The sequence below is a fragment of the Colletotrichum acutatum genome (assembly GCF_030867785.1).
Source record: "Colletotrichum acutatum strain CBS 112980 chromosome Unknown BDZ83scaffold_8, whole genome shotgun sequence".
Classification (NCBI taxonomy): domain Eukaryota; kingdom Fungi; phylum Ascomycota; class Sordariomycetes; order Glomerellales; family Glomerellaceae; genus Colletotrichum; species Colletotrichum acutatum.
The window spans coordinates 365,090-388,465 of NW_026849002.1; the positions used below are offsets into that span (position 1 = coordinate 365,090).

Sequence of the window (23,376 nt, forward strand, 5' to 3'; positions counted from 1 at the left end):
CCTCGGAACTCATCTCTCACATCACTCCAAGCATTGCGTCGAATGGCATTCTTCTTGATGTGCTACAGGTGACGGTCACCTGTTGTTATCGGCCGCAAAACAATGCGTCTCGGCTGCGTGATCAGCTCCGAACCGCCACGTGCGATATTGACTGAAGTTGAAGAAGAGGAAACTCGAAAGAAGCCTTGATACCACAAGCGCGTAAAGCGCCATTCTACCAAAAATGGATACCAGCTAGGATCGCTCAACGACTTGCCGACTCTCCGATACTCCAGCCGCCTCCCTAGGACATGGAATATAGACGACAGGGGTATGTATGCTCACGATGCAAGTGCGTCATGCTCCCCAGACCATGGTGGATATCTTCAAGTCGGTCGCACCAATGCCGAGCATTGGAAGCGTCGCCTTGGACGACACATGATATCCAGTACCATCTTCATCTGCTTACCGCCTCGCCTCACCTTTCTCCGAAACGCGATAATCATCCGCTGGCGCTGTTGGCAGGTGCATCATGGCCATTACTCCGGGATAGACACAGTCATGGAGATTTTCACATGATCATGAGGAGACTTTGAACGGGTGTTGAGTTGTCTTACCCAAACAGACGGCAAATTCCTTGGCCTCACCGTTGTTGAGATGACAAGACAGATTGGAGCGGGCTATGCCACCGTCTGATGTTCTACCTCTCGCTCATCACTAGCACGGGCACTGCGCAGCCGCTCTTGGCGGTGCTTCACCACCAATGTGTTTGCTACCACAAAATTACTTCGGAATGGGACCAGACGTTCCAGGAGGTTGTACTCGCCAAAAATCCTCATGTCTTGAGCGCGCTTCGTCACAGCGCCTTGAGCAAATTATACCGAGCGGCGCAACTGCTACTGGTACTGACCTGTAGGAGACTTTGACGCGACAAAAGCTTCTACCCCCGGGATATTGTCAACACGTAAGCTCGCTTGCTCAATAAGCCGAAATAAGGCTGTAAAGATCGTCAGAATTCCCTTGGCAATTGCGAGCAAAGCGTGCGTCGAGCAACTCAATTTCAGCACTGGCGCAGAGCGTAAGCAGTAAACGCTGTATCCAAGCGTAAGGAGTATCGACTCTTGCTTTCTAAGTTTAAGTTGCTCTCTCAATATTTGAGAATGATGCTTTGCAGCATCACGAGCGGATAGCCAGCATGCGGCAACGTCCCTAGAGGCCTTCAAACGCGAGGTATCGTCATGAGTCGAATTGGCTCAAGACCAATATCCGAACGGATACATGCAGACGCTGGTGCGTTGTCTGTGCCCTTTGGCGGCGGCGTGCTCCCGGGATTCTTCAACGGCACCGGGATAAGCATACCCAGATATTGGAACGTATCTAGCTCCAAGCACTGTCTCATTAACTTGGGCTAGCCACTTGTTCAGGATAGTGTTGTTGTTTCACTGGTGGCTGTCATGTATGCATTTGGCGATCGCCATGAACGAGGTTCCGGCCCATGCCGTTGAGTTTTGACAGCATATCAAGCGGGCCACTCTAGCAGCTGATACGCAGCAACATGGCTCAGCCGTACCCTGTGCCTTACATGGAATGGACTCGAGAAGCAACACGGCTCTGGGCACCGCAGGCTCGGCGCGCCTAGTCTAGTGGTCGAGCGGTAGGCATGTTGCGTATGCCAAGCTGCTTGTCGCCCTGCAAACTCATATCCTGTCGGCCGAACTCTGTTTTCGTTGACGGCTCGGTCCCTGGACTAAACTTGACCTACCTTCACAGAATCACAAAAATCGCCTACGGATACTGCGAAGTCAACCACATTGGGAGAGGAACCAAAGATCATCGCCAATGTGGCAGGTTGCCCCCCTCGTCCTGAGGTTGTGTTCCAGGCTTCAAATGGGCTTGCCAACAGCGGCACAAGTACTCAAATCGACCGACTGCCACCCCTTCTGTGTCAATGCAGACTTCGTAGTCACCCGCGTCGTACCCAGCCATCAGTAATGTTCGCTTGGATCGGGATCAAGCAAAGCCGCATCTCATGGGAGGTGAGGGTGTGCTCCAGAGGTTTGATGGCAGTCCTGTTAGCCACGACCTGTTTCAGCAGACATTCAAGACTGGTGTTGTTCCCCCACGCTTGTGGTGACTACTGCACCCCTCAACGAGAGACGGTGAGTGGCTCGCTTGTTACACTACTGCAGGTGGCCCGAAAGAGATGTTCAACACATAGCGAAGTGAGCCAGGCCTTGGCGCTGGTGCTGTTACGCCGTGCGGAGGAGAGGAGTGGATTGTGGGAAAGGGGGAGGACGGACGGATCATGGATCCTGTCAGTTGACCGTACCAACCCGAGAGAGCTCACGTTCTGATCCTCGCGGACGACTTGGCGACCGAGATGCTCCGAAATGAGACCCGGATTCTTGTGTCAGTGGCCGACAGTCCGAGCTGATATGCGCTTCTTAGCCGGCGATGCTTGAGCCGCCAGTGGGCACACGTCTCAAAGAGGCAAAACCGGGCGACTTGAAAGTTGAGAGACGGTTGACGGCCAGAGCGGAACCGGGAGGAACGGACCTCGCAATATTGGAGGGCTGTCTTCCGTCTATTCTTTCATCGAGTAGGTACGTCTTCGTCGGTGTGGTATTTGGACGGATATCAAGACGACGGTGCCTTGCTCGAGCCTCGATGTTTCTAGTGGCTTGTTTGACCCTGCTACACATCGTTGGCTTGGCTGAACTACAAGTCTCTCGCAACTGCCGCTTTTAACCCCCAACTTGCCCCCATCCCTGGGGATGGGAAGTTGTTGGGATGGCGTCGCTGAAACTCAAAAAATGATATTCCTCAGGAGCTCCCAGCGGATTGGACACGGATCTACATACATACGAGGCGGTTGTCGCGTTGAAATACCACCTGGAACAGTGAGCAGCAGGTCTAGACTTGGCCAATGGAAGAGAAGACGCGTCTTGTTCGTGGCTTATTCCATGTCTCGCGCTGGCTCAGGGCGCATCTTACAGTTCTTCTACGGATTACCTAGCACTGCACCTGATACCAGGGGAGTGTATCGACGAAGTTTGGCATGTCAAAATCAGCAAAAGATGTTCACGCCTCGTCTCGAAATGGACAGCCAAGGAGATCTGCCGGGTTATTAATGGGATTATCGATTCCCGACTCCCAACGATTAGTGGTTCTGAATGAAGGGCTGTGCCTTTCAAATTTAGCCCTATCCGACTGCTCTTTGTACAGATACCAATCCATTACCCAAAATATGGGGGTGGGGTCTCCTCATCTTGAGATCTGCCGTATTATCACAGTCTGGTAGTTGAGGCGGAGAAGCTGTGTCGATGCTGGGCTGGAATGGGTTGAGTACCCTATGGGATTTCTGACAGCTGGGGACGTCGCTGGCTTACTAGCCAAGCCACGCCATGGGATCCGTTTCGGACGGGATTCACCGTACGGGAAAGCATGTCAAAACGGGCTTATTCCTCCAATCGAAGCTCCTCCTTTGGCAATCCACTACCGCCAACATCGTCACCAGCCTCTCAAGTCTCCGTCTCTGAGTCTCTCGCCCGAACTTGGTCCCGTTGCCCTTCCGCCCGCTCGAGCCCTCGACGACGGGCTCCCGCCAAGCCAAGTGGCGGTGAGCTAAAGGCCCCCGAGAGCCCTGGAGCTCATCCGCCGCCCTTCCCTTCGCTTCACTCTAATCCCCGTCTACAGCAGCCCCTCACTGAGTGCATTCACATCTCGGGTCTTTTGCGGCATGCTCGACAGGGCTAGCTAGGCGCTGCGGTGCGCCGGTGCCAGCAAATGCAGTATGCGTCGACAGCTGGTGCTGCCGCTGCTGCTGGTAAAAGGGGCTGGAAATCTCGCTTGAATGCTTGCTGCATCCTCAAGCTGGAGATGCAAACGACCTATTGGAGCTCCCCCCAGCTTGATCCCGGGGAAGCTCATGCGACAGCCTTCTGTTTCTGAACCTGAAGTAGCAATTCGATTCACCGCAGCTTTCCGAGCTGCAGACCGTCAAACGCGTCTGTAAGCATGTCCTGACCAGCGCCCTCGTTCCACGGCAGACGGGCAGCCGCGTTGTGCAGGCGTCTACTTCTCCGAAGACAACTTGGGTTAACGAGATGCTCCGACATGGGCGAGAGGATATTAATCTGGGGTTCGCGGGGTACAAGTGGCTTACGGTCACGATACATCGATACGATACTCCTTTGTCCCGGAGGCAATCACACCCCCAGGAACTCTATCCCGGATGGGTGGGAGGGAACAGGCCATTCTCACGCTCTCCGTACATGCGGCATCTCGAAAAATCCCTCATGGCTGGTATGCACCATTATGAAGGATGGTGAAGATGACGGTCTTGTTTATGTACGAACACTCGCGGCTTGCCAATTATCCTTGCAGTCACGCCCTTTGCTGTATTCGTACCAGATACTTTGGCACTGATGGTCAGTTGAGTCTCTATTACATCCTGTACACCATCCGGCCGTCGCAAAGCTCTGCGGCTCAATACTCGGTCAATGGGCTTCGGACACACGGACACGGACGTGGCATATATTGAACTTTTGCGTCTATGGCCGGCCAACACCTAGCCATTTGATGATTTCGTTATCGTCAGAATTTTCCATCTGCATGGAGGTTGCCATCGCCAGGTGGGGAATTGGTCTGCAGCTTCCGACATGATCAGACCTTTTTTTTTTTTTTGGCCATGCCGAACGAGAGAGAGAGCGAGAGCTTATCTCTCCTCTCATGTGGCGAAGAGGGTGATCGCCGTGGGCCCAGATCTTCTAGAAGGGTTCTCCAAACCCCAAGCCCGAGTCGGCGACGTCTGCATCCCTAGTGGGCAGTCTGGCCCCCTCCGTACGATGATCGAATGCCCAGAGAGAAGGAAGCAGCTCAGTCCTTGATGGGCGACGCTTGGCGTTCTGCCCAGAAATGCCACCATTGACCATTCATGGTTCGTCCAGCTTGTCCCTGGCGTGCCCAGCTGAGGGGAATGCCCGACTGGGAGACGGACTTTTGCTGATATATGCCTGCAATTGGGCACTCCATCATTTTTTTGGGGTTTGGCTTGGCTCGTTCGGCGATTCCCATTGCTTGACAGGATGATTCTTCGTGGTGGTGGTAAGTGTGCCAAGCCAAACGTATTTTAAAGTTTTCGTTTGCTTTCCCTAGGGATACTCAATTGCGTGTCCGTTTCTGTTGTGATCTACGTGTAGCCTTTGGTAGATTCAAAGTCATGGCAACCGAAAAGTTATTTACTGCGATGGGTTAAAGTAGCTGCTGGCACGTTTTGGCATGTTGGTTGAGTGAGGTAGCACGGCAAGTCCGACATCGAATCGAGGAGATCAGCAATCCCATACCTTGTCCGAACATGGGCTACCTACTCTGCTGAATCTACATGGACGTCCCTTGGAACAGATCTCCCCCCTTCCGTGTCCCCCGTAGTTCGGACGGAGGTCCAAGGTGGTCAGTCATCGGAGGAATCGAAAGCGAAAAGCGGCGCTCAACATGCACGAGCGGGCTGATTGCGGACTGTGCGTGTTGGGAGGTGGGAGGACGTGCAGACCGGGGTACTTTACTCCGGTTGCCGGAGCTTCTTTTTGCTGTGGTTGTTTGTTGAGGACGGGAGATGGACGGATACGTATGTTCCACCATCCGAGTATGGCTTCCGGTTGTACATGTCCTCGCGCCTTTTTATTCTTTCTCTGCTCCCGAGAAATTTAGGTGGGTGTCTGTCTCGCACGGTGATCTCGGGGTGGAAGGAGGAAAATTGAGCATGGGCTTTGTTTGGAAGGAGTAGCTTTAGAGTGAGCTGTAGCTGTAGCTTGAGGTTCTGGTGTCGGGTGTATCTGTGGCTGCAACTTATAGCTGCAAATGGCAATTCTGATATGCTCGTAGTCGGACGTATACACCCGTATCTTGCGCAGTACTTTCCCCGGTGGTAGCTATTCACATGAATGCCAGCTTCCCAGGCGACAAGGTCATCGCGAGAGTTTTCAGTCGGGACCGCCGCGGGTTTCTCTCCGGCGACGTGGAGTTGAGAGTTGGATGTGGCGTTCTGCGGGCGACCAACTTTGCGGTTCAGGGTTTTTCTGTTGAATGTGCGATTGGGGTGAAAGTTTGGTACTGGACAGCGTAAGAGACGATCGATGATCGCTGGGGCATCTGAGGCTTCCCTGATGAGCATGATTGTCGCGCCTTCTTTCTCTACGGTCTCGTGAGGGAGATATTCGGGGGCCTGGGTGAAGGAGAAGTGGGCACGGGACCAGGCTCTGGTGGGAGTGAGGTCTGGGGTCGGTGATGGATGTGTTCTGTGTTTGGTTTAGTATTTCGCAGAAGGTAGATTGCTTGCGTTGTGAGAGATGATGTGATGAGGGACCTTGTGTAGTCTGGGAGAGGAGATGGGCTTGTTAGACTGATAAGGGGTGTCTCGTTCCTGTTTGCATTGCTATGGGAAGATTCAGTTTAATACTTCATGAGTTGGTATGGAGTGGATGGATGTTGCGTCGTCACTCTCTGCGATCTTTTACTCCAAGGGGAGATACGAGTAGTGAGGCTTAGAGTTTGGGACTCTTGTCTGACGGACATACGTGTCAGGGAACTTACTCCCATGAGCATGTGTGCGCGTCGCTACTGTATGGCTTGAATATGATGTGGGTGTTGACGCCTACGTTGACTGGGTTCTAGGATAGCATTTTATGGGAACATGGTGGCCGTCACAAGAGTTCGTGAGGATGTGGAGGAATACAATGGCGTGAATGGTGTCATGGGTGTAGGGCTCAAGGGCACTGAGATGTTAGTGAAGGTAAGCTTTCACGTGGATTATATCCCCTACGAAGAGCTTCTTGGCCCGTGAGTGAGGTTGAAGGTGTTGATATGTACTCTGTTCCACGTGTCTGTGTACTCCGTTGTCAGAGCATCGCACTTTTGTTATATGGAGCCTTGATACATGAGATAGGCATAAGTCGCCATGAACTTTTGGGTGAATAGTCTACGAGGCAGAGGAGATTTGGATGCGGGCAGCTGGAAGATATCATGAAATGATTCCACGTTCAGCCTCTTCTCTCTCTATTTCTCTTTGCTTCATCCAAGTTCGATATGCTGATATCATCCGAGTTGTGATCGATCTTCAGTCATATTGAAACCAACCCTCGACCTTGTAGTCATTCAACAGCCCCGACTAAACTTCTGCGTTTGAAGCTCACTTGGCTCCTGTTGGTACTGTTGTATTTCCTTTCCCAAGGGTTCCAGGTAACTTACGATATCAAGTAGATGTTTGTTTCGGGGGGGGGGGCGAATGATAGATTATATTCGAGTTGAGCTCTCAGAGTCGTACACTTTGGCTTTAAACCATTGTCGCCCTACAGTCTCAACCTCAAGATCGCTCAGTTTATGCCTGGGCAGCGAATTCTGGGGCAGGTAAGACCGGGCAGTCTTTGGGGAGTCTATCAGTTACGTGTGATGGATGATCCTCGCAGATAGAAGAGTCGCGACCGCTTGTTAGGATCTTCCTCACGACATGACATGGTACTTGACTGGCTCTATCCTCACATTTGACAGTCAACTGTGGTTAAAGAGAATGGGAGGAAGGCTACTTCTGAGTTAACTCCAAACCCCGGCGCGTAAATTCTTCTTTCGTGGTCTCCTGTATAGAAGTAAAGACCAGATTAGCCACATCTCTCCTTCCAGATGTTTAACTGATACCTATGGAATATACTCCAGGTAGTGACTACAAGAGCTGGACAGTATGGCAAGGAGCCTTCTTTAACAATTCTTACCTTCTAAGCAAATAGTGGTTATAGAGAAACGAGACAGGCTCCGAAATACCCTTTTCGCTGCGACATGGAGTTCCTCTAAGGCGCAGGAGAAGTTCACACTTTTGACGAAATTATGATTAGAAAATCTATATTCTTTTTGTAAATGCTTGGGGAGTTTCTAAATCTTACCTCGGGATAGAAACGGAATATTCTTTAATAAGCTTTAGCTATCACTATTTAATCATCTCAGTTATCTCGTTAAACGCCTGCTTGGCAATCGAATGAAGATTGACTAGAAGCGCGCTATTAAAAGCACTCTGTTGCTGTTTTTGAGCATCCTCCTTTGTCTACTTCCCCGCCGAGCTTAGATTAGCAAGATCAGAACCCCAAGCGGCTATTCTGCTCCTCCCCGCCGTTTAGTACCCATCGAATATACTCCAGGCAGTGACGCTTAAAGCCGGATAGAGCAGAGAGCCTCGACGCTTAACTACTGGCATGAGGAAGCAAAAGTATTAATGAAGGACGACTCACGCCCAATGCCATTGCCGCGGGCTGCATCAATACAGATACTTCCCGCGGATGCCCCCGAGTCCATCGTGAGAACCGATCCACGCTGTTGTAGTCTAGAGGTTGACTGGGGAGAGCTGTATTTACACCACCTTTCGTCTTCGTGGGCTGAGGTCCGGGGGATGTGGCCCTAAAGCCCGAGAACGAGTACTGCAAAGGGAGATATTGCAAAGGAATGCGCTTCAAATGCATAGGAAATCTTAACCTTTCAAAAACCCCTGATGCGCCTCTCTCTCGTGATGGAAGAGTACTTCATGTAGGTCCTCTGTTCCAAGTGATTAAGCCAGTTCAAGATGTGGCAACCCGGAAAAGAGAGACTGGAGGCCTTTAGGCATATGGGTCTGATCACTTTACTTCGACGAGTACATCTCAAAGAATGCATTTCGTCACAAGCTTGGGGTTTGAGCCTCCCGTGTGTAGTAACTTCTTCCATTTTTGCATTACTTGATGTTCAGTTCTCTGGCCGTCAGCCACCTCAAGTACTACCACGCCGGTGCCATGGCAAAAACTTCGACAATAGCTCAGCCTCACGGACAGACGAAGCTCGGCAGCGTAGAACAGAACGCGAGAGGTGCCGCGAGGTTACGTTGTAGGAGTATGCAGTTGTAGGTAGATTTCACACCCGTAGAAGGAGGCACCCCGATTCCCCGAGACAACTTCAAATTTCCCCTTTCGCGTCTAAGATAGGTAGAAGATCAATCTGGCGAGAATAATGGGGATATCTTGTTGATGTTAAGCATCCTCCTCTCCCTCCTCAAGCCAATTCCTTCACAAGTGAGCTCTACCCGAGCCTAAACTTCAACCAGATCTCACGTCGTTTGACACAAGCAGTACAGTCTCCATCGCATCTCCAGCAGCCAAGGGGTCTATTCCAAAGATGCGAGGCGCTTATCACTCCATCAAGGCTTAGAACTCACGTCAGGTAAGTACCATCCTATCTATACAGGAATACCAAAATCATATCGTTTCCTCAACGAAGCACCGGCCTAGTTTCCAACATGAATTTTACCTGCTGCGCAACAGGGTAAACGATAGAGATGTCGGTCGAAAGAACGCCCGTCACGCTTCTCATCACACATCCCGTCATGATTCTCATACATCCAAAAAGTAGGTCTCATGAGTGGTATACACACTCCCTGACTTGGATAGAGATAATGCGGATTTTATACCGTCTCGACTTTGTAGTCTACTGAATTCTCGTAAGTCGCCGTTTGTCAAAGTTCCATAATCTAAGTCCCCGTAATCCAATGACATAGGAAAGAAGCCCATCGTCGCCCACCGTTGCCCAAAGACATTCCCATAAGAAAGAGGAAAAGCAAAACTGAGAGAGGAGCAGATGAAAGATCCGCCCGACTATACTCCCATTGTGAAATCGTGCTCGATACCGGGGGTGACGCTGGCCATGAACTACAATAGGTTAGCATCATCATCATCCTTGCAAACTTCTCACAAATGGGGAAACGTACCTTCAAGAAAACAACCAGATACTGATCCACCCGGATCGCAACCTCCTGGTCGTCAACCTCGCTCTGCTCAACTTCTTCCCACTCGCCGTCCTTATCGGCAGCGGCCTGAGCATCCTTGACATCCAGCTTCCCCAGCTCGTCAACGAGCCCCTCCATGCCCTGGTCCCCGCCGACGGCCTTGCCGGCGCGCAGCTTCTCGCGCCGGATGCGCAGCGCCCCGTCGGCGCGGTCGAGCATCGTCTTCATCACGGACGCGTGCTTGCACGGGTGCACGCTCGCCATCTTGATGTTGTTGGCGAAGAAGGGGAAGTCCTCAAGCGTCACTGTCTTGTCCTTGTAGTCGCCCACAATGTCGTCCATCATGGCGTGCGGCGGCAGCGGCTGGCCGTTGGGCGAGTAGCCCGAGAGGTAGAGACGGGGTGTGCGGTAGTACGTTGAGTACATGATGTAGAGGGTGTATGTCCGCCGACCGCTATGAAGCGCGACAGGTTAGCAGACGTCTTCTCAAAATCAAAAACTCCACGTGATACCTACCTGCTCTTTCCGTTGTCTCCCGCATCGCGGATGATGGCCTCGTCGTCATCTTCATCCTCCATATCCGGAATCTCATCGTCATCCTCCACAACCTCGCGGTCTCCCACATTTCCCGAGTCGTCCACCGTCCGCACCTCCTTCACCTTGAGCGGCTGCGAGCTCGCCAGCCCGCCCGTGCGAAGCCAGCCATCTTCATCATCGTCGCCGGCTCCGGAGCTCTTGCCGCCCTCCACAACGGCCTCCTCGTGGCCCGCATCGCCGGCGAAGTCGTCGTCGAGTCGGCGGTTACAGGGGACGTTGCGCGTGACGAGAAACTGCTTCCCGGGGGGCAGGTAGCTGACGCGGCGGCTGTCGGCGTCGGCGTCGCCCCAGGACCAGGTCGGGAACTTGTAGACAAGGTAGTCGCCCGCGGCGATGAACTCTTCGGGGGTGATTTGGCCCGTTTGGCGGAAAGTGGACTTGTGCGATACCGGCGTATACCGGTCGCGGAGTGTGTTGACTGTCGAGTAGAGAAGATTCATCGTTGACGTCGGTCTGTGCTGTACAGGAAAGCTTCGGTATCTCGAGTCGGTGACGCCGTGCGTTCAAAGGTATCGATGGTCTCTAAGTGTATAGTTGCTTTGTGGTGATGCGGTCGTCTGCGAAGGCGTCTACCCTGCTGACGAGAAGGATGTTGTTGGTAAGGGTAAGAAAGACAGCCTAGTCCTCCGCCGACTCTGGGAATGATGTAGTTTGTCGTAGTTCCGCCTGATGTCGATGACTGGGAGTCAAGCTCGTGGCAGCTGTTCAGGGCGATCACATGGATGGCGGGGTTGTCTCACGATTGGACAGGGAAGATGGTGGCGGGGTTGCCGCCTGCCTGCACTGGTGCCGGGAGATCTGCTTATCTTATCGGCCGTTGGAAGCTAAGGTGCTGTACTAATCCCCTACGGCAGACAACAGCTTCCTCAACACAGTTGCGCCATTGAAACCGCTGGAAGGGCACGGATCGCGCTGATCGGAGCTGTTTTGCTGCAGCATAGGCTGACTCTGATGTAGCCTGAAACTCACGCCTGGGTGGTGTTGCCCTTTGACTACATTGGATTTGTGTTCCTCAGCTTTTGATCGCGAAACTAGCTAGACAAAGCTGTCGGAAGCCGGGGAACAAGGAAACATCGAATATGCTGCTGGCCGTACTCATCTTGAGAGCGGCCATCACCATGTTGATTGTTGGACCAGAATCAGTTTCATGAAAGTTTTCCTTGGACAATATGCCCCGAGACGAATGCTATTCAGCCGCGACAGGGCTGTGGTATCTTTGAATGCTAGCATCCTATTCCTCCTCCTCACTACTGACTTCCTCCCCCGCCTCTATGGCCTCCTGTCTCCTCTTTGCCGCGCGCTCTCTCTTCCGATCCAGCAACTTCTTCAACCTCGACGCTCCATTGAAGACGCCATTCGTCCCTGACCCGCACGCGGCGCACGTGGGGTCCTTCCTATACCTCTTCAACGCGCAGGGCTCGCAAAAGTAGTGACCACACCTCGTGATGATCGGCGCCTTGTAAGGCTCCCTACATATGATACAGGCGAACGGAATATTCTCCAACATGGCCTCCTCGTCGTCATCATCGTCGTCGGCCTTGGTGCGGTCCGCGCTGGCAACGACGGTTCCCGCAATGTTCTTCTTCCCCTTCGTGACGTTCTCCCACTCCTTGTCGAGCTGCCATCCTTGCTTGTAGTCTTCTCTGGCGTGGAGATACTTGCAGTTATCGCCGAAGCCGCAGAAACCGGTTTGTTTGTACTAATGATTGTTAGTATCTATAATATTTGAGGAGGTAACTTGCTGATTAACTTACGTCTTTGCAAACGTCTGGTGCGAAATCGGTGACTGTGATGGTCCTGATGTTGGTGGGCGCCTTGATGGGGCCAACCGTCTTATTTGGCGCGTCTGGGTTCTTCGTGATGAACGAAGTCTGGTTCGCCAGTCCCTTGTATGTTCCGTCGGGGGCTTGTGACGTCTTTGCGACAGCTCGCGAGCTGCCTAGTAGGTTCTTTGATGAAAGAGCGTCCTTGCCGTCCTCGTCGTACCAGTTGCTTTGTTTCGTGGCATCGTTGGAGTCTGATATAGGCACGCTGCGATCGGCGGTAAAGACTGTGGCGGAAAGGTCTTGTTTCGACTTGGCGATGTCCTTGGATGAGGCCGTAATGGCGCCTGCCTTTGTCTTCCGCCTCTTGACCCGCTGGCCTGCTTCGTCTTCGGAGGATGAGTAGTCGGAGTCAGAGTCGCTATTTGCGGGCGGCGGTGTTGCGGGTCTCTTGCGGATGTTGGCTTTGCCCTTTGCGCCGCGCCGCTTGAAGATGGCGACTGGCGCATCTGTTGCTGGGGCGCTGTCGGCCATGCTTGATGGATCCGGGTCTCGATGGCGGGTGTACGTACGTCTGCGTTTGACGATGGATGACAGATTCTGATTTCGTTGGTACAGATTTCCCAGCAAGTCTTTGATGATCCGCAGCTAAGGCTAGGCAATGTCGGTAATTGAGAGAGAAGTTTGGGGTTACCCTTGGTCAACTTTAGCTTTGATAGCGATCATCAACACTCGGGTTCAATAATACCTTCTAGAATGATCAGGTCAAGCCACAGGGCTGACAAATTTCGTGGCTTGCGCGAAAGACCTATACTGCGTATAGAGGGGCAAAACCAATCAGGTGCCTGGACTGATACGGCTTAGCGTTCTGGGGCGGCGCCGAGTTTAGCTGCCAGTCAGGAAAATGGGGAGGCTGGAAGACCAGGGAACGATTGGTCAGAAACAGGAGGGACTAGCACGCAGAAGGTTGCAGGGATGAGCTTCCCAGCTGGGTTAGAGCTGGCTCACGGTGGATGCGAGCTAAGATTGGCCAAAGTTATGCGACCAAAACGAGTTTACCCCAAGGAAACATCTGGGCGCGTCTTCACGGGCATTGTTTTGGAGCGATGCGATATGGCGGTATGGATTGGCGGGGAAGAGACCATAGATGGGCGACGATGGACGGCCGGTGCCTTGCCGATGTCATGCCATGCCATGCCCTGCGATATGACATGACTGATTGCTTGCATGAGCACATGTAACCGTACCAGCTGGGGAGCGGTGTTCTTTGGTGGGGTCGGGATGGATGCTGCTGTTCTTGAGAACTCTCTCACGGTCTCACCCACTGTACTGTCTGCCGTGCGCGTGAGAGAATGCTGCCGTGTTGTTGGAATGGACCGTCTGGATTGGCTACGGATGCGGCTGTAGCAGCGGCAGCCACACAGAGGGTCTCTGTCTGCGAGAGGCAACGACATTGGACGATCGAATGGAGACGCCTCCTAGGTGGTGCATGAAGCCATGGTAAAACAACAAAACAATTTCATGTTGAAGCCACAAGTTGTTTTTGGACTGCAAAGCTGACCTTCTACATGCAGTAGGTAGCTGCCTATCCCAGGTAGCTGACTGAATAAACTCACCTCCTGCATTTGTTTCCGAGGTAGAATGGCAGAGCTCCCATGCTGTGCATTGCCCGCAATCTTGCGCTGATGTCCCCATTTTATCCTCCCTGCAAATGCCGCCCCGGTGGCTTTGCTACGTCTTGATGAAGGGACCCCGGTGGTCTTCGCTAAGGCATGTTGAGATTGAAGGCTTTCAGATGAGTACCTAGAGCTGAGCTGGACAACGATGACGATGATGATGGACAGATGACCAGCCGTCTGCCTGGGTACCTAGGTAGTTGACCCTGCCAAAGGTGGATTTACATAGGACGGGTAGATAGTAGTACGGCAGATCAGTAGTATGGATAGCGCATATACAATGTGAAAGTAAGGTGCGGCTTAAGTCATTGCTAGTGTGATGATGTGTTGTTGAGCTGCTATCAGTTGATGGCTGGCTTGCACGCCACGGCCAGGGTTGAGAGCACATTATCGATAAGCACCCGTTATTCGTAAGGTCCAACAACAAGACCATTATCCACCCAGTCCGCGAACGGATGCAAATGGCACGAATGGAGCAGTCGCAAGGCAAACTGTCAGGTACCCGAAGTTGTGCAGTTGCACAGTCATAGGTGCAGGCATTCTGCAGCTCCACGGTGGAACCCAAAGGACAGCGAGACCTGGCAAGCACCCTGCGTTCTGGACAGGCATGAGGGGTGGAATTGACAGGCACAGGCACAGGCGCAGGAATAGGAATAAAATGGATAGTTGTTGAGATGGGTCTCGTGTGTTGCTATTCCCAGTCAGGAGACGGGGGGAACACAACTCTCGTCTAAACCACACTCCATCTGGGTCCTGGACTCCTGGCCACCTGGTCCAAAATCACTTGTATCCATATATCCGTACACAGTAGTTGTGCACGCATGCCGTAACGCGTGACGGGGGAGAAGCGCATAGCTAGTGGTGAATAACAATGCCCTTGTTGCGCCTACCTTAATCTCATGCTCTACGCAGTACTGTGTACTGTATTGTGGAAGTGTGGATAGTGTAATGAAGGTATGAAGGAACATTTTGAGGATACCTTACCTTACTTCCATGAAGGTGAAAGAGGATCCCCTCGTGCCTTCCTCTTTCCACTTTCCTCCTCCTCTCTTTCGCGACTTTGCCCTTTCCCAAATTAATTACTAACCCCTTCCACGTTCTCTCCCTCCATCCCTCCTCCTCCCTCCCTTTCCCCTCCTCGTCGTCCGTCGTGTGTCTGTCTCTTTCCCTTTGCCGACGCCGACACCCGCCGACCGTCACCTCCGTCCCTCCTTCTTGTGCTTCCATCCGGTCGCGTCACTCTACTCAGACGGGCATCGACCTCGTTGTTCCTTCGCGACCTCGAGTCTCCCATTCAGTTTGGAGCATCGCGCCAGGAGAAAAAGACACAAGACCAGCAACAAATAGCGTCACAGGAAAGAAGAACCTTGTTGCCGAATAAAGACGAGGACGTGATTGTCTATCGCCTTCGTCATCGCGACTTGGACCTCTCTCTTTCTCCTGCTTTCCGTGCTGGTTCGGGGGCATCCCATCCTTCTTTTCACCTTTTTTTTTCGTTCTAATTTACACTGCCTTTTTCTCTATTCAAGCTTTTGTCACTAGTTACTCCCACCTTCCCTACAATCGCCCTAAAAACCGAACAGGTATCTTACCTGCAGCTACCCGACCTTATTCCCTCACTATCTTTCCACTGGGCCAATACCCGTTTCGTTCTTTCTTACCTAGTTTTTGGTCCTTCTCTTCGAGCCTCCCTCCGTCTGCCGCCGCCGCCGCCACCTCCGGGCTCCGCTATACGCCAATCTTCCCGACCGATCGGTTTACGACTTTGCTTCAGCCAATACCAACCGGTGCTACTTTACCTTACCTTACCGTGGGTAGATCTAGCTACCTAAAGAGAGTCAGAGGGGCACCCCCAACGGTCCCATCCCGTCACCTCACTGTTCACCGCCGCGCGTGGTCGCCTCGTATTACCGGCCCGTAATCATCTGCAGAATATCCTCAACTGAGACCTCAGCACTCTTCGAACACGCCAGCTCATTTGCTTTTTCTCCCCTGGCATCCTTCGCCTCTATCCGCCGACACTCACGGGAAACGGCAGACCTTCCCCTAATAATCCCATTGTCTTGTTCTTTGCCGCCGTTTTTTGTTTCTCACTGTCCCTTTCCCCGGACATAGGCCGCTCTTGCACAGCACACAGTCGCACAACACACACCAACAAACCCCGGTCGTTCGTTCCCGTCTCCAAAGCACCAACCGCTTTTAGGTTCTTAAACCTTTTCGCCGTCTGGTTCTTTCTTCTGCCCATCGGATCCTGCGGCTTTCTAAAAAGGTACGTAAAAGTGTCTGTGTGTCGAGAGGGGGATGGGAACAAAAAAAGGGACGAAAAAGAAGAGCGAAAAAATAGGGCCCAAAAAATACAATGCCGACCTGAAGTTCTGGCGCAAGAAAACAAGAGCAACCATAAGGATAGGAAAAGGTGCGGGCGCGCCTAGCTCATCCCACCACCCCGTCCCATCCTCTTAGCTGCATCCCCCGTGCAGATACTCAAAACCAAACAACAAAGCAGACAGGCACTGCCTTGCTTCTACTGGTCGCGTAGCGCATTTTTTCTGCAGGACCTGACCATCGCTCCATAGGACCGTCACACACAACCCGCCAGCGCCTGCGCCTGCGTAAGGAACCTGGGGACCGCATTCCAGTCAACAACACAACAATCCATCGCACCGCAATCGCTGTCCTCTGTCCTTCCCAGGTCAGCTGTGGGAGGGGGAACACAAACAACAAAGCCCCCAGTCAACGTCAACAAAAAACATCACGCACCCCAGTAAACACCACTCTCTTCCACCTACTTCCCTTTGCGACCAGCCCCGACTTGCGCCTTCAATTCCTCGGCTTCCAACTCTTTTTCACCTTCCCTCGTTTATTCCTCTCTTCCTCTTGGGTTTTCTCTCCCACGTCGGTGACGACATCTTCCCCTTCTGCACACGGCAGCCGGCTCTGCACGCCCCGCGCTTGCGTTGCAGCTCATTACCTCAGGTCGCCCTATCCCCCGTTCGGTAGCGGCTATTTCCCTAAGCTTGCTTGACTCGGCCGATAATTGCGACAACACAACTGTCTGTCTACAACCGCACCACCAGCAATCAAGGCCGACAAGACGACAACAACATCGCTGCTCCGCGGATACGTGCACTGGATGTCGCCACAACGCACCTGACGGCGGCATCCCCCATTGTTCCCACCCAACATGGCTACCTCACTCGCCGCCGATAAACCCCATCTGCCGCCCGTTGAAGCGGATATGAACGACCCTTTCGTATCCCCGCCTGGCCCAGCCCACAATCGCTACTCTACCTACGATAGTCAATCCTTCAGCTCATCGCCAGGCCAGGCGAAGCGCGCATTACAAGCACATATTGCAGATACCGAACGACGCCTTGACGAAGCCGGAAAGCTAGGAACCGCACTGGTCCACCAGCGCAAGGAACTTGCAGAACGACTGAAGGAAGTGGAAGAGCAGGAGACAGAAGGCGAACTCGCTCCCGAGTTACGCGCCAAGCTTGCCGATATCGAGAAGGAGTACAACGATGTTGCGCGAGAGACTGCCAGGGCTTTCTTGCCCAAGCAGAGAGTCCCCAGCAATGAAGCCGCTGGAGGTTCACCCTACGTCCCTGACGGAAGAATAGGAAGAGTAAGTCTGAATACAAGTGGCGCATGTCTGTTCCGGCTAACCATGCAACAGCGTTCCGTCAGTCCATCCAAATTTGAGAAGCTCGAGATTCAGGCCACCGGATCGCCTAGTAAGCTCAGTGTCCCGAACCGCAAAGTTAGAAACCAGCCCGCCAATCGCATCCACGATATCGAGTTTGCCGCCGAAATCAGCACATCCTTGATTGCCCAGGTTCGCAACCTCCAATCACTCCTGTCCGAAAAGGATGAGGAGCTTCGCGACATCAAGGTCGACAAGTCCAAACTTGAGATCGAGAACGAGAACTTTCAACAACGTGTTAAGACTCTGGACGAAAGCGAGAATCGATACAAGGACGAGAACTGGAACCTCGAGACTCAGATCCATGACTTGATCGCTTCGCAAAAGGACGCCGCGGATCGGGAGAAGAAGCTCACGCAAAGTCTCAATGTCCTCCAGGCCGAGAAGAACTCGGCGCAGAAGGAGCTTGATGATGCTAAGGTCTCACTTGCCAAGCTCGCCGAGGAGCATGAGCGAGCTGTGAAGCACCTGGACCTCGACTTGACCACCGCAAAGCGAAATGCGGCCACGGCGGAAACCGAGAGAAATGCCTTGCGAAGAAAGGTTGATGACTTGATGAGCCAGAACACGGAGCTCGCCAAGGCCATTTCAGTCCAGCGCGGCCGCATGTCTGATCGCGACTTTGTTCGTGGCGTTAGCGACGAGGACTTTGAGACTGCGACGGACGGATTTACCCCCGAGCACTCACCGCCGCCCTCGCCCATCAAGGGTACTCCTCGCCACGCTATGCTCGAGTCCGAGACTCTCAAGAGCTCTCTGTTGCACGCCCAGCGAACTATTCAGAGCCAAAAGACTGTCATTCACCGTGAGAAGACCGAGAAGCTCGAGCTTAAGCGACTCCTCCAGGACACGCGCGATGAGTTGGAGAAGCTTCGTACTGACGCCGCCCCCGCCCCTGCTCGTCGCACCCGCAAGGTTGAGTCGCGAGAGTTCAAGAAGCCGTCCCGCGGCTTGCTCGGCGGTCACCGTAGCAGCAGGAACGAGGTCTACCAGGACGACAACGAATGGGAAGAGGCCACCGAAATTGGTAGCCCGAGAACTTCACCCACCATTCGCTCCAACTCCACCGTCCGCAGACCCGGCAGCCGACCCGGCAGCAGCTACAGACCCCAATTCACCGACGTCAGTGACGCTTTCGAGACTGCCAACGAGACTAGCGACGCTGCCTTTGAGACTGCCAATGAGCGTGGCACGGAGACGGAGGACTTCCAGACCGGCGTGGAGGACTTCTCTGGAGGCGACGACACCGAGACTGAGACAGAAAGCCCGTCTAAGGGTCGTGAGCTGCGTCCCCAGACTCTTGTAATGGGAGGAGGGCGGAACTCGTACGATAGCACTGCGTCAACCTCAGCCGATGAGGATGAAGAGTACATCGAGTACAGGACGCCAACGTCGCAGTACAACAACCAGCGCATGCGTGTCAGACTTGGACGAGGATTGATGAATCGCCGTTCTAGGCAGGTCAGCGAGGAGCCAAACTTCCAGAGTAGCCCTGCCAGTGCTGCTACAGGCAGCGCTACCGGAACACCACAGCCTACGGAGGGCCAAAGCTTGTTCGCAGAGCTCGGCGAGCTTGAGAACAGTGATGCTGAGAGCATTGAAGAGACACCAAGCCGTGCTAGATCCGCCACCGCCGATTCGACATCCACCCCGGCAGTTCCCACTCTGTCTCACGACTCGGTCAACACCGGCAGCATGACGGACCCTATTAAGAGAGCGGCCGCAGCTTCAAGGCCCTTGATGGTCGACTCTGGTATGATGACAGAGCCCATGATTGAGTCGCCTCCGTTGTCCCCTGTCAGTGTTGTTCACGATGAGAAGGCCGAGTCCTTGGGATCTATGATGGCCGCTGGCCAGGTCGCCCGTCACTTATCCCAAGACGATGCCACAGACGGAGTGCGCTCCAGACCGTTGTCTACGCTGTCGTACAGTGACTCTGGTGCTCAGTACGATCGGGATATGGAGGCTAAGCTGGCACAATTCCCAATGCCGCCATCTAGCCCGCAGCACTTTGTTCTGCCGCCGCCTCCTGAGCTCAGTCTGTCATTCATCGACGCTCAGGATATCGAGCCAATTGTTGAGCCCGTGACGCCACCTCCTGCTCCAGCTCCTTTAACCATGACATCTCTCGTGTCAGAAATCGTTGAGCCCGTTGCAGAGCCTGAGGTTCCGGCTCCTGTTCTGGCATTCACTCCGCTTGTCTCGGAGATCGTCGAGCCGAAGGCTGAACTCCCGATCTTGCCTCCGACCCTGAGTATCTCGACATATCTCTCAGAGGCGGTTGAGCCAGTGGCCGAACCTGAGGTGCCGCCTCCGGCCCTGAGTCTGTCGGCTCTTCATGCCCACAACCTTGAGCCCGTGGCCGAGCCCGAGATTCCCCCACCGACGCTCTCATTATCAGCCCTGCATGCTCATAACCTTGAGCCTGTTGCAGAGCCTGAGACACCACTTCCTGCTCTTAGCCTGTCGGCGCTGCACGCCCACAACTTGGAGCCGGTTGCCGAGCCCGAGGTTCCTCCCCCAGCTCTCAGCCTTTCTGCTTTGCACGCACACAACCTCGAACCCGTTGCGGAGCCCGAGGTCGTGATCCCGGTGCCAGACCTTACCTTGTCGGCCCTCTTGTCCGAGCACATTGAGCCCAAGGAGGAGCCTGAGACGTCCAGATCTCTCGCGGCGATCCCTGCTCCCATCCCCGTGCCAATCTCAGCACCAGCGCCAACCCTCACTCTCTCATCAATTGCGTCCGAGAACGTGGAGCCGCGAGAAGAGCCCGAAGTCCCTGTCGTTGTGCCCACGCTCAGTCTTTCAGCAATCGCCACTGAGCATGTCGAGCCCAAGGCAGAGCCTGAAGTTGTCCCACTGGCGCCAACACTCAGCCTCTCAGCGCTGTACTCTCACAACCTGGAACCTCGAGCAGAGCCCGAGGCGTTGCCTCCTGCTCTCAGCCTGTCGTCCATCGTGGCCGAGGATGTAGAACCCAAGGCCGAGCCCGAGATCATACCGGAGGTACCGGCGCTCTCGTTCTCGTCTATTGCAGCTGAGAACATTGAGCCAAAGGCAGAGCCTGAGGTGGTTGTGCCGGCCCCAGTACTCGGCCTCACTTCGATTTCTTCCGAGAACATCGAGCCCAAGGCCGAGCCTGCGCCAGCTCTTACCATGTCTTCGATCTCATTCGCAAACATTGAGCCTATCGCAGAGCCGGCGGTGTTGCCACCATTGCCCCCAGCCCTCACACTCTCTTCCATCTCATCGGAGAACATTGAGCCCAAGGCAGAGCCTGAGATTCCAGCTCCTCCGCCCGCACTCCTCGCGTACTCGACCATCTCATCTGAGCACGTCGAGCCTCGTGCTGCTCCTCAGCCTGTTCTGGACTTCTCATCGGTGTTATCTCAGCACGTAGAGCCCGCCATGGCGCCAGAAACCGTGGCGCCCAAGCCCAATTTCGGTTTCTCCACGATCGAGTCAATTGAGACGCAGCCCATCTCGCCCAGAAGCCCGAAGCGGGATGCTTTTATTCTTCCCCGCGACATGGATTCGCCATTCGATGAGAAGGATGCGCCAAGGACGCCGTCCAAGAATGCTCTAATGAGCTCCGTCTTTGGTCGGGGAAAGAACAAGGCCTCCGACAGCCTTATTATTGCGGAGGACGACACTCGGCAATCGCCTACCGACGAACGTCTGTCCGAGACTCCCGAGTCTCAGCGGCCGTTCAAGGAGATTTCAACTAACGCCACCGGCCGCCCTGCACCCAAAGTCATCGTTCCCATGTCGGATTCGGGCGCTCAGACTTCCCTGACCGCTGATGCAATCGATGAGATGCTCCTCGCAAAGACCAAGGCCACGTCCGACAAGTCATTGTCGAGCTTCGGCACCCCGAGCACTCCCGGCACCGTTCGCATTCGCCGTCCTTCCCACGACAGCCTCAGCAGTTTCTCCACCGAGAATAAGATGGATACAGCATTCAGAAGGCCAGGAAGTGCCAACAGCAACCTCGCGCCTACTCAACCGCTACCTCCGCTCCCGCCCAATCACAAGGAAGCCATTGAGGCTGCGAGAACTGGATCATCCCATAGTGCGGTTATGGGCCCTCCCTTGTGGCCTGCCTCTGCCATGAGAAACCAGCGACCACAGACTCCCAACGGCGCCGCCAGACCGCAATCCCCGCTGTCGATCTCGACATCAATGAAGGCAACGCCTGTTGCTCGCGGCACGCGCGCTGGTTCAGCGTACGGCACCGCTGAGGTTCACTCGCCGACTAAGTTGTCTACTATGAGCAGACACTCTTCGGTGTCGTCGTTTGTCTCTGAGATTGACCACCGTTTCAACCCTCAGGCTGAGCTGGCTGCCGCAACAGGCTTCGGTCCTAACACCGATCCCCGTATGATCCAGGCCATCACGCAAACCATGATTGGCGAGTACTTATGGAAGTACACCCGCAAGGCCGGCAGGGGAGAAATGTCCGACAACAGACACAGACGCTACTTCTGGGTTCACCCATATACTCGCACTCTGTACTGGAGTGACCGAGACCCGGCCACTGCCGGTCGTTCTGAGCTTCGCGGCAAGAGTGTGCCCATCGAGGCTGTTCGCGTGGTCACTGACGATAACCCAATGCCGCCCGGCCTGCACCGCAAGAGTTTGATCGTCATCTCTCCCGGCAGAACTATCAAGTTTACCTGCACGACTGGCCAGCGCCACGAGACGTGGTTCAACGCTCTGTCGTATCTCCTGCTTCGCACAACCGACGAGGGTCAGTCCGATGTCGAGGAGATGGCCGGTGCCATCACTCAAGCCGATGTAGACGAGTTCAACCCGCAATTTGGCCGTCGCACCAACTCCACGGCTCGTCCCAGGCCGCCTCCGTCTCTGTCATCATACAACTCACGGACAACTCGTAATCAGTCTCCGGCAGTCGACATGTCAATGAACGTGCCTACGCTTACCCCGAACAAGCACTCGATTGCTCAAGCTCAGAGACCCACCATGGCTGGTAGGATTAGTGGCTACTTTGGCACCTTCTCGAGTCTGAGGAGCCGCTCCGCTGCGGCCCCGACCCCAAGTATCTACGAGGCCAGCGAGGTGCACGACAGCGCCGAAGACCTCCGAGAGATTATTGAGAGACAGGATCGGGACGCCGACCGGCTCGAGAACGTGCGCGCCTGCTGCGATGGTGAGTTGTCCTTGAATGTTTGTTGAAACGAATTTACGTTGCTAACCATGACCAGGCAAGCACGATGTTGGTACTCTTCACCACCACCCTAAGAGGGGTCGACCTTCCGGCGCCCATTCTCACTCTCACTCTCACTCCCAATCTGGACCATCAACATCTGCCACACCCATGAGCACCGTAAGGGCGCGATCATAATGTGGCTGCCAACGTTGCCCATGAACATCTGTCTACATGCTGTTGAGCAGTCTATCGTAATATAAACCAATGAAGCATCCTTCAGATCCACTCGCTACGCCAAGAAACTGGCCCGCCTCGTGGGAACACCCTCCCCACTCATGATCAATTCGCTCCCACGCAACGGATCACGACGTCTATGACAACCATCTCCTTGTCGTCTTTGCCTAGGATGCCCTGCCGTCTCGCAAGAGCCCAGGCCCCATTCTCCTTCCGGTTTCGATCTAATCTAGCTTACGACTGCATCCAGGACCCTGGCGTCCTACGACCAAATTTCATTAAACGCGTCCTGCCTCACATGGCCTGTCTCAATTATCAAAACACCATTGCTCGACTACTGCCAGCCAAAATCCGAATACCCCGGATAATTGCTATTTATGCGTTGTCCTGTCCGACTCTGCTTTTCCGCTGTTTTTCTGCCGGGAGCGACCTTGTCATGGTTTTAATTGTTTCATGGC

At 54.0% G+C, this 23,376-nt stretch overlaps 5 protein-coding genes across 5 annotated transcripts; 2 read left to right on the forward strand and 3 right to left on the reverse strand.

The window, feature by feature from the left end:
* Positions 1-359: 359 nt before the first annotated feature.
* BDZ83DRAFT_603139 (uncharacterized protein) lies at positions 360-1,054 on the forward strand. The gene has a single exon (XM_060507210.1). The coding sequence runs from the start codon at positions 675-677 to the stop codon at positions 903-905; it is 231 nt and encodes a 76-aa protein (XP_060370178.1). The 5' UTR covers positions 360-674; the 3' UTR covers positions 906-1,054.
* A 4,149-nt stretch (positions 1,055-5,203) lies between these two features.
* Positions 5,204-6,295, reverse strand: BDZ83DRAFT_423831 (uncharacterized protein). The gene has a single exon (XM_060502999.1). The coding sequence runs from the start codon at positions 6,149-6,151 to the stop codon at positions 5,540-5,542; it is 612 nt and encodes a 203-aa protein (XP_060370179.1). The 5' UTR covers positions 6,152-6,295; the 3' UTR covers positions 5,204-5,539.
* A 3,346-nt stretch (positions 6,296-9,641) lies between these two features.
* Positions 9,642-10,809, reverse strand: BDZ83DRAFT_567227 (autophagocytosis associated protein; the record flags this gene model as incomplete). The annotated part of the gene is made up of 3 exons (XM_060503935.1): positions 9,642-9,695; positions 9,755-10,226; positions 10,289-10,809. The coding sequence occupies 3 exons, from the start codon at positions 10,807-10,809 to the stop codon at positions 9,642-9,644; spliced, it is 1,047 nt and encodes a 348-aa protein (XP_060370180.1).
* Positions 10,810-11,567: 758 nt separating this feature from the next.
* BDZ83DRAFT_689947 (uncharacterized protein) lies at positions 11,568-12,875 on the reverse strand. Its single transcript, XM_060511298.1, has 2 exons — positions 12,124-12,875; positions 11,568-12,068 (listed from the first exon to the last, which is right to left on the reverse strand). Exons 1-2 carry the CDS (start codon positions 12,664-12,666, stop codon positions 11,601-11,603), a joined length of 1,011 nt encoding a protein of 336 aa, XP_060370181.1. The 5' UTR covers positions 12,667-12,875; the 3' UTR covers positions 11,568-11,600.
* Positions 12,876-16,992: 4,117 nt separating this feature from the next.
* On the forward strand, positions 16,993-22,879 carry BDZ83DRAFT_747754 (PH domain-containing protein; the record flags this gene model as incomplete). The annotated part of the gene is made up of 3 exons (XM_060513499.1): positions 16,993-17,436; positions 17,488-22,684; positions 22,740-22,879. 3 exons carry the CDS (start codon positions 16,993-16,995, stop codon positions 22,877-22,879), a joined length of 5,781 nt encoding a protein of 1,926 aa, XP_060370182.1.
* Positions 22,880-23,376: the final 497 nt, after the last annotated feature.

Bases quoted from the DNA above. Each gene is read 5' to 3' on its own strand.
- BDZ83DRAFT_603139 (XM_060507210.1), top strand. From the start codon at position 675: ATGTTCTACCTCTCGCTCATCACTAGCACGGGCACTGCGCAGCCGCTC.
- BDZ83DRAFT_689947 (XM_060511298.1), bottom strand. From the start codon at position 12,666: ATGGCCGACAGCGCCCCAGCAACAGATGCGCCAGTCGCCATCTTCAAG. The intron at 12,069-12,123 runs GTAAGTTAATCA...AACAATCATTAG, and splicing joins CACCAGACGTTTGCAAAGAC to TACAAACAAACCGGTTTCTG.
- BDZ83DRAFT_423831 (XM_060502999.1), bottom strand. From the start codon at position 6,151: ATGCTCATCAGGGAAGCCTCAGATGCCCCAGCGATCATCGATCGTCTC.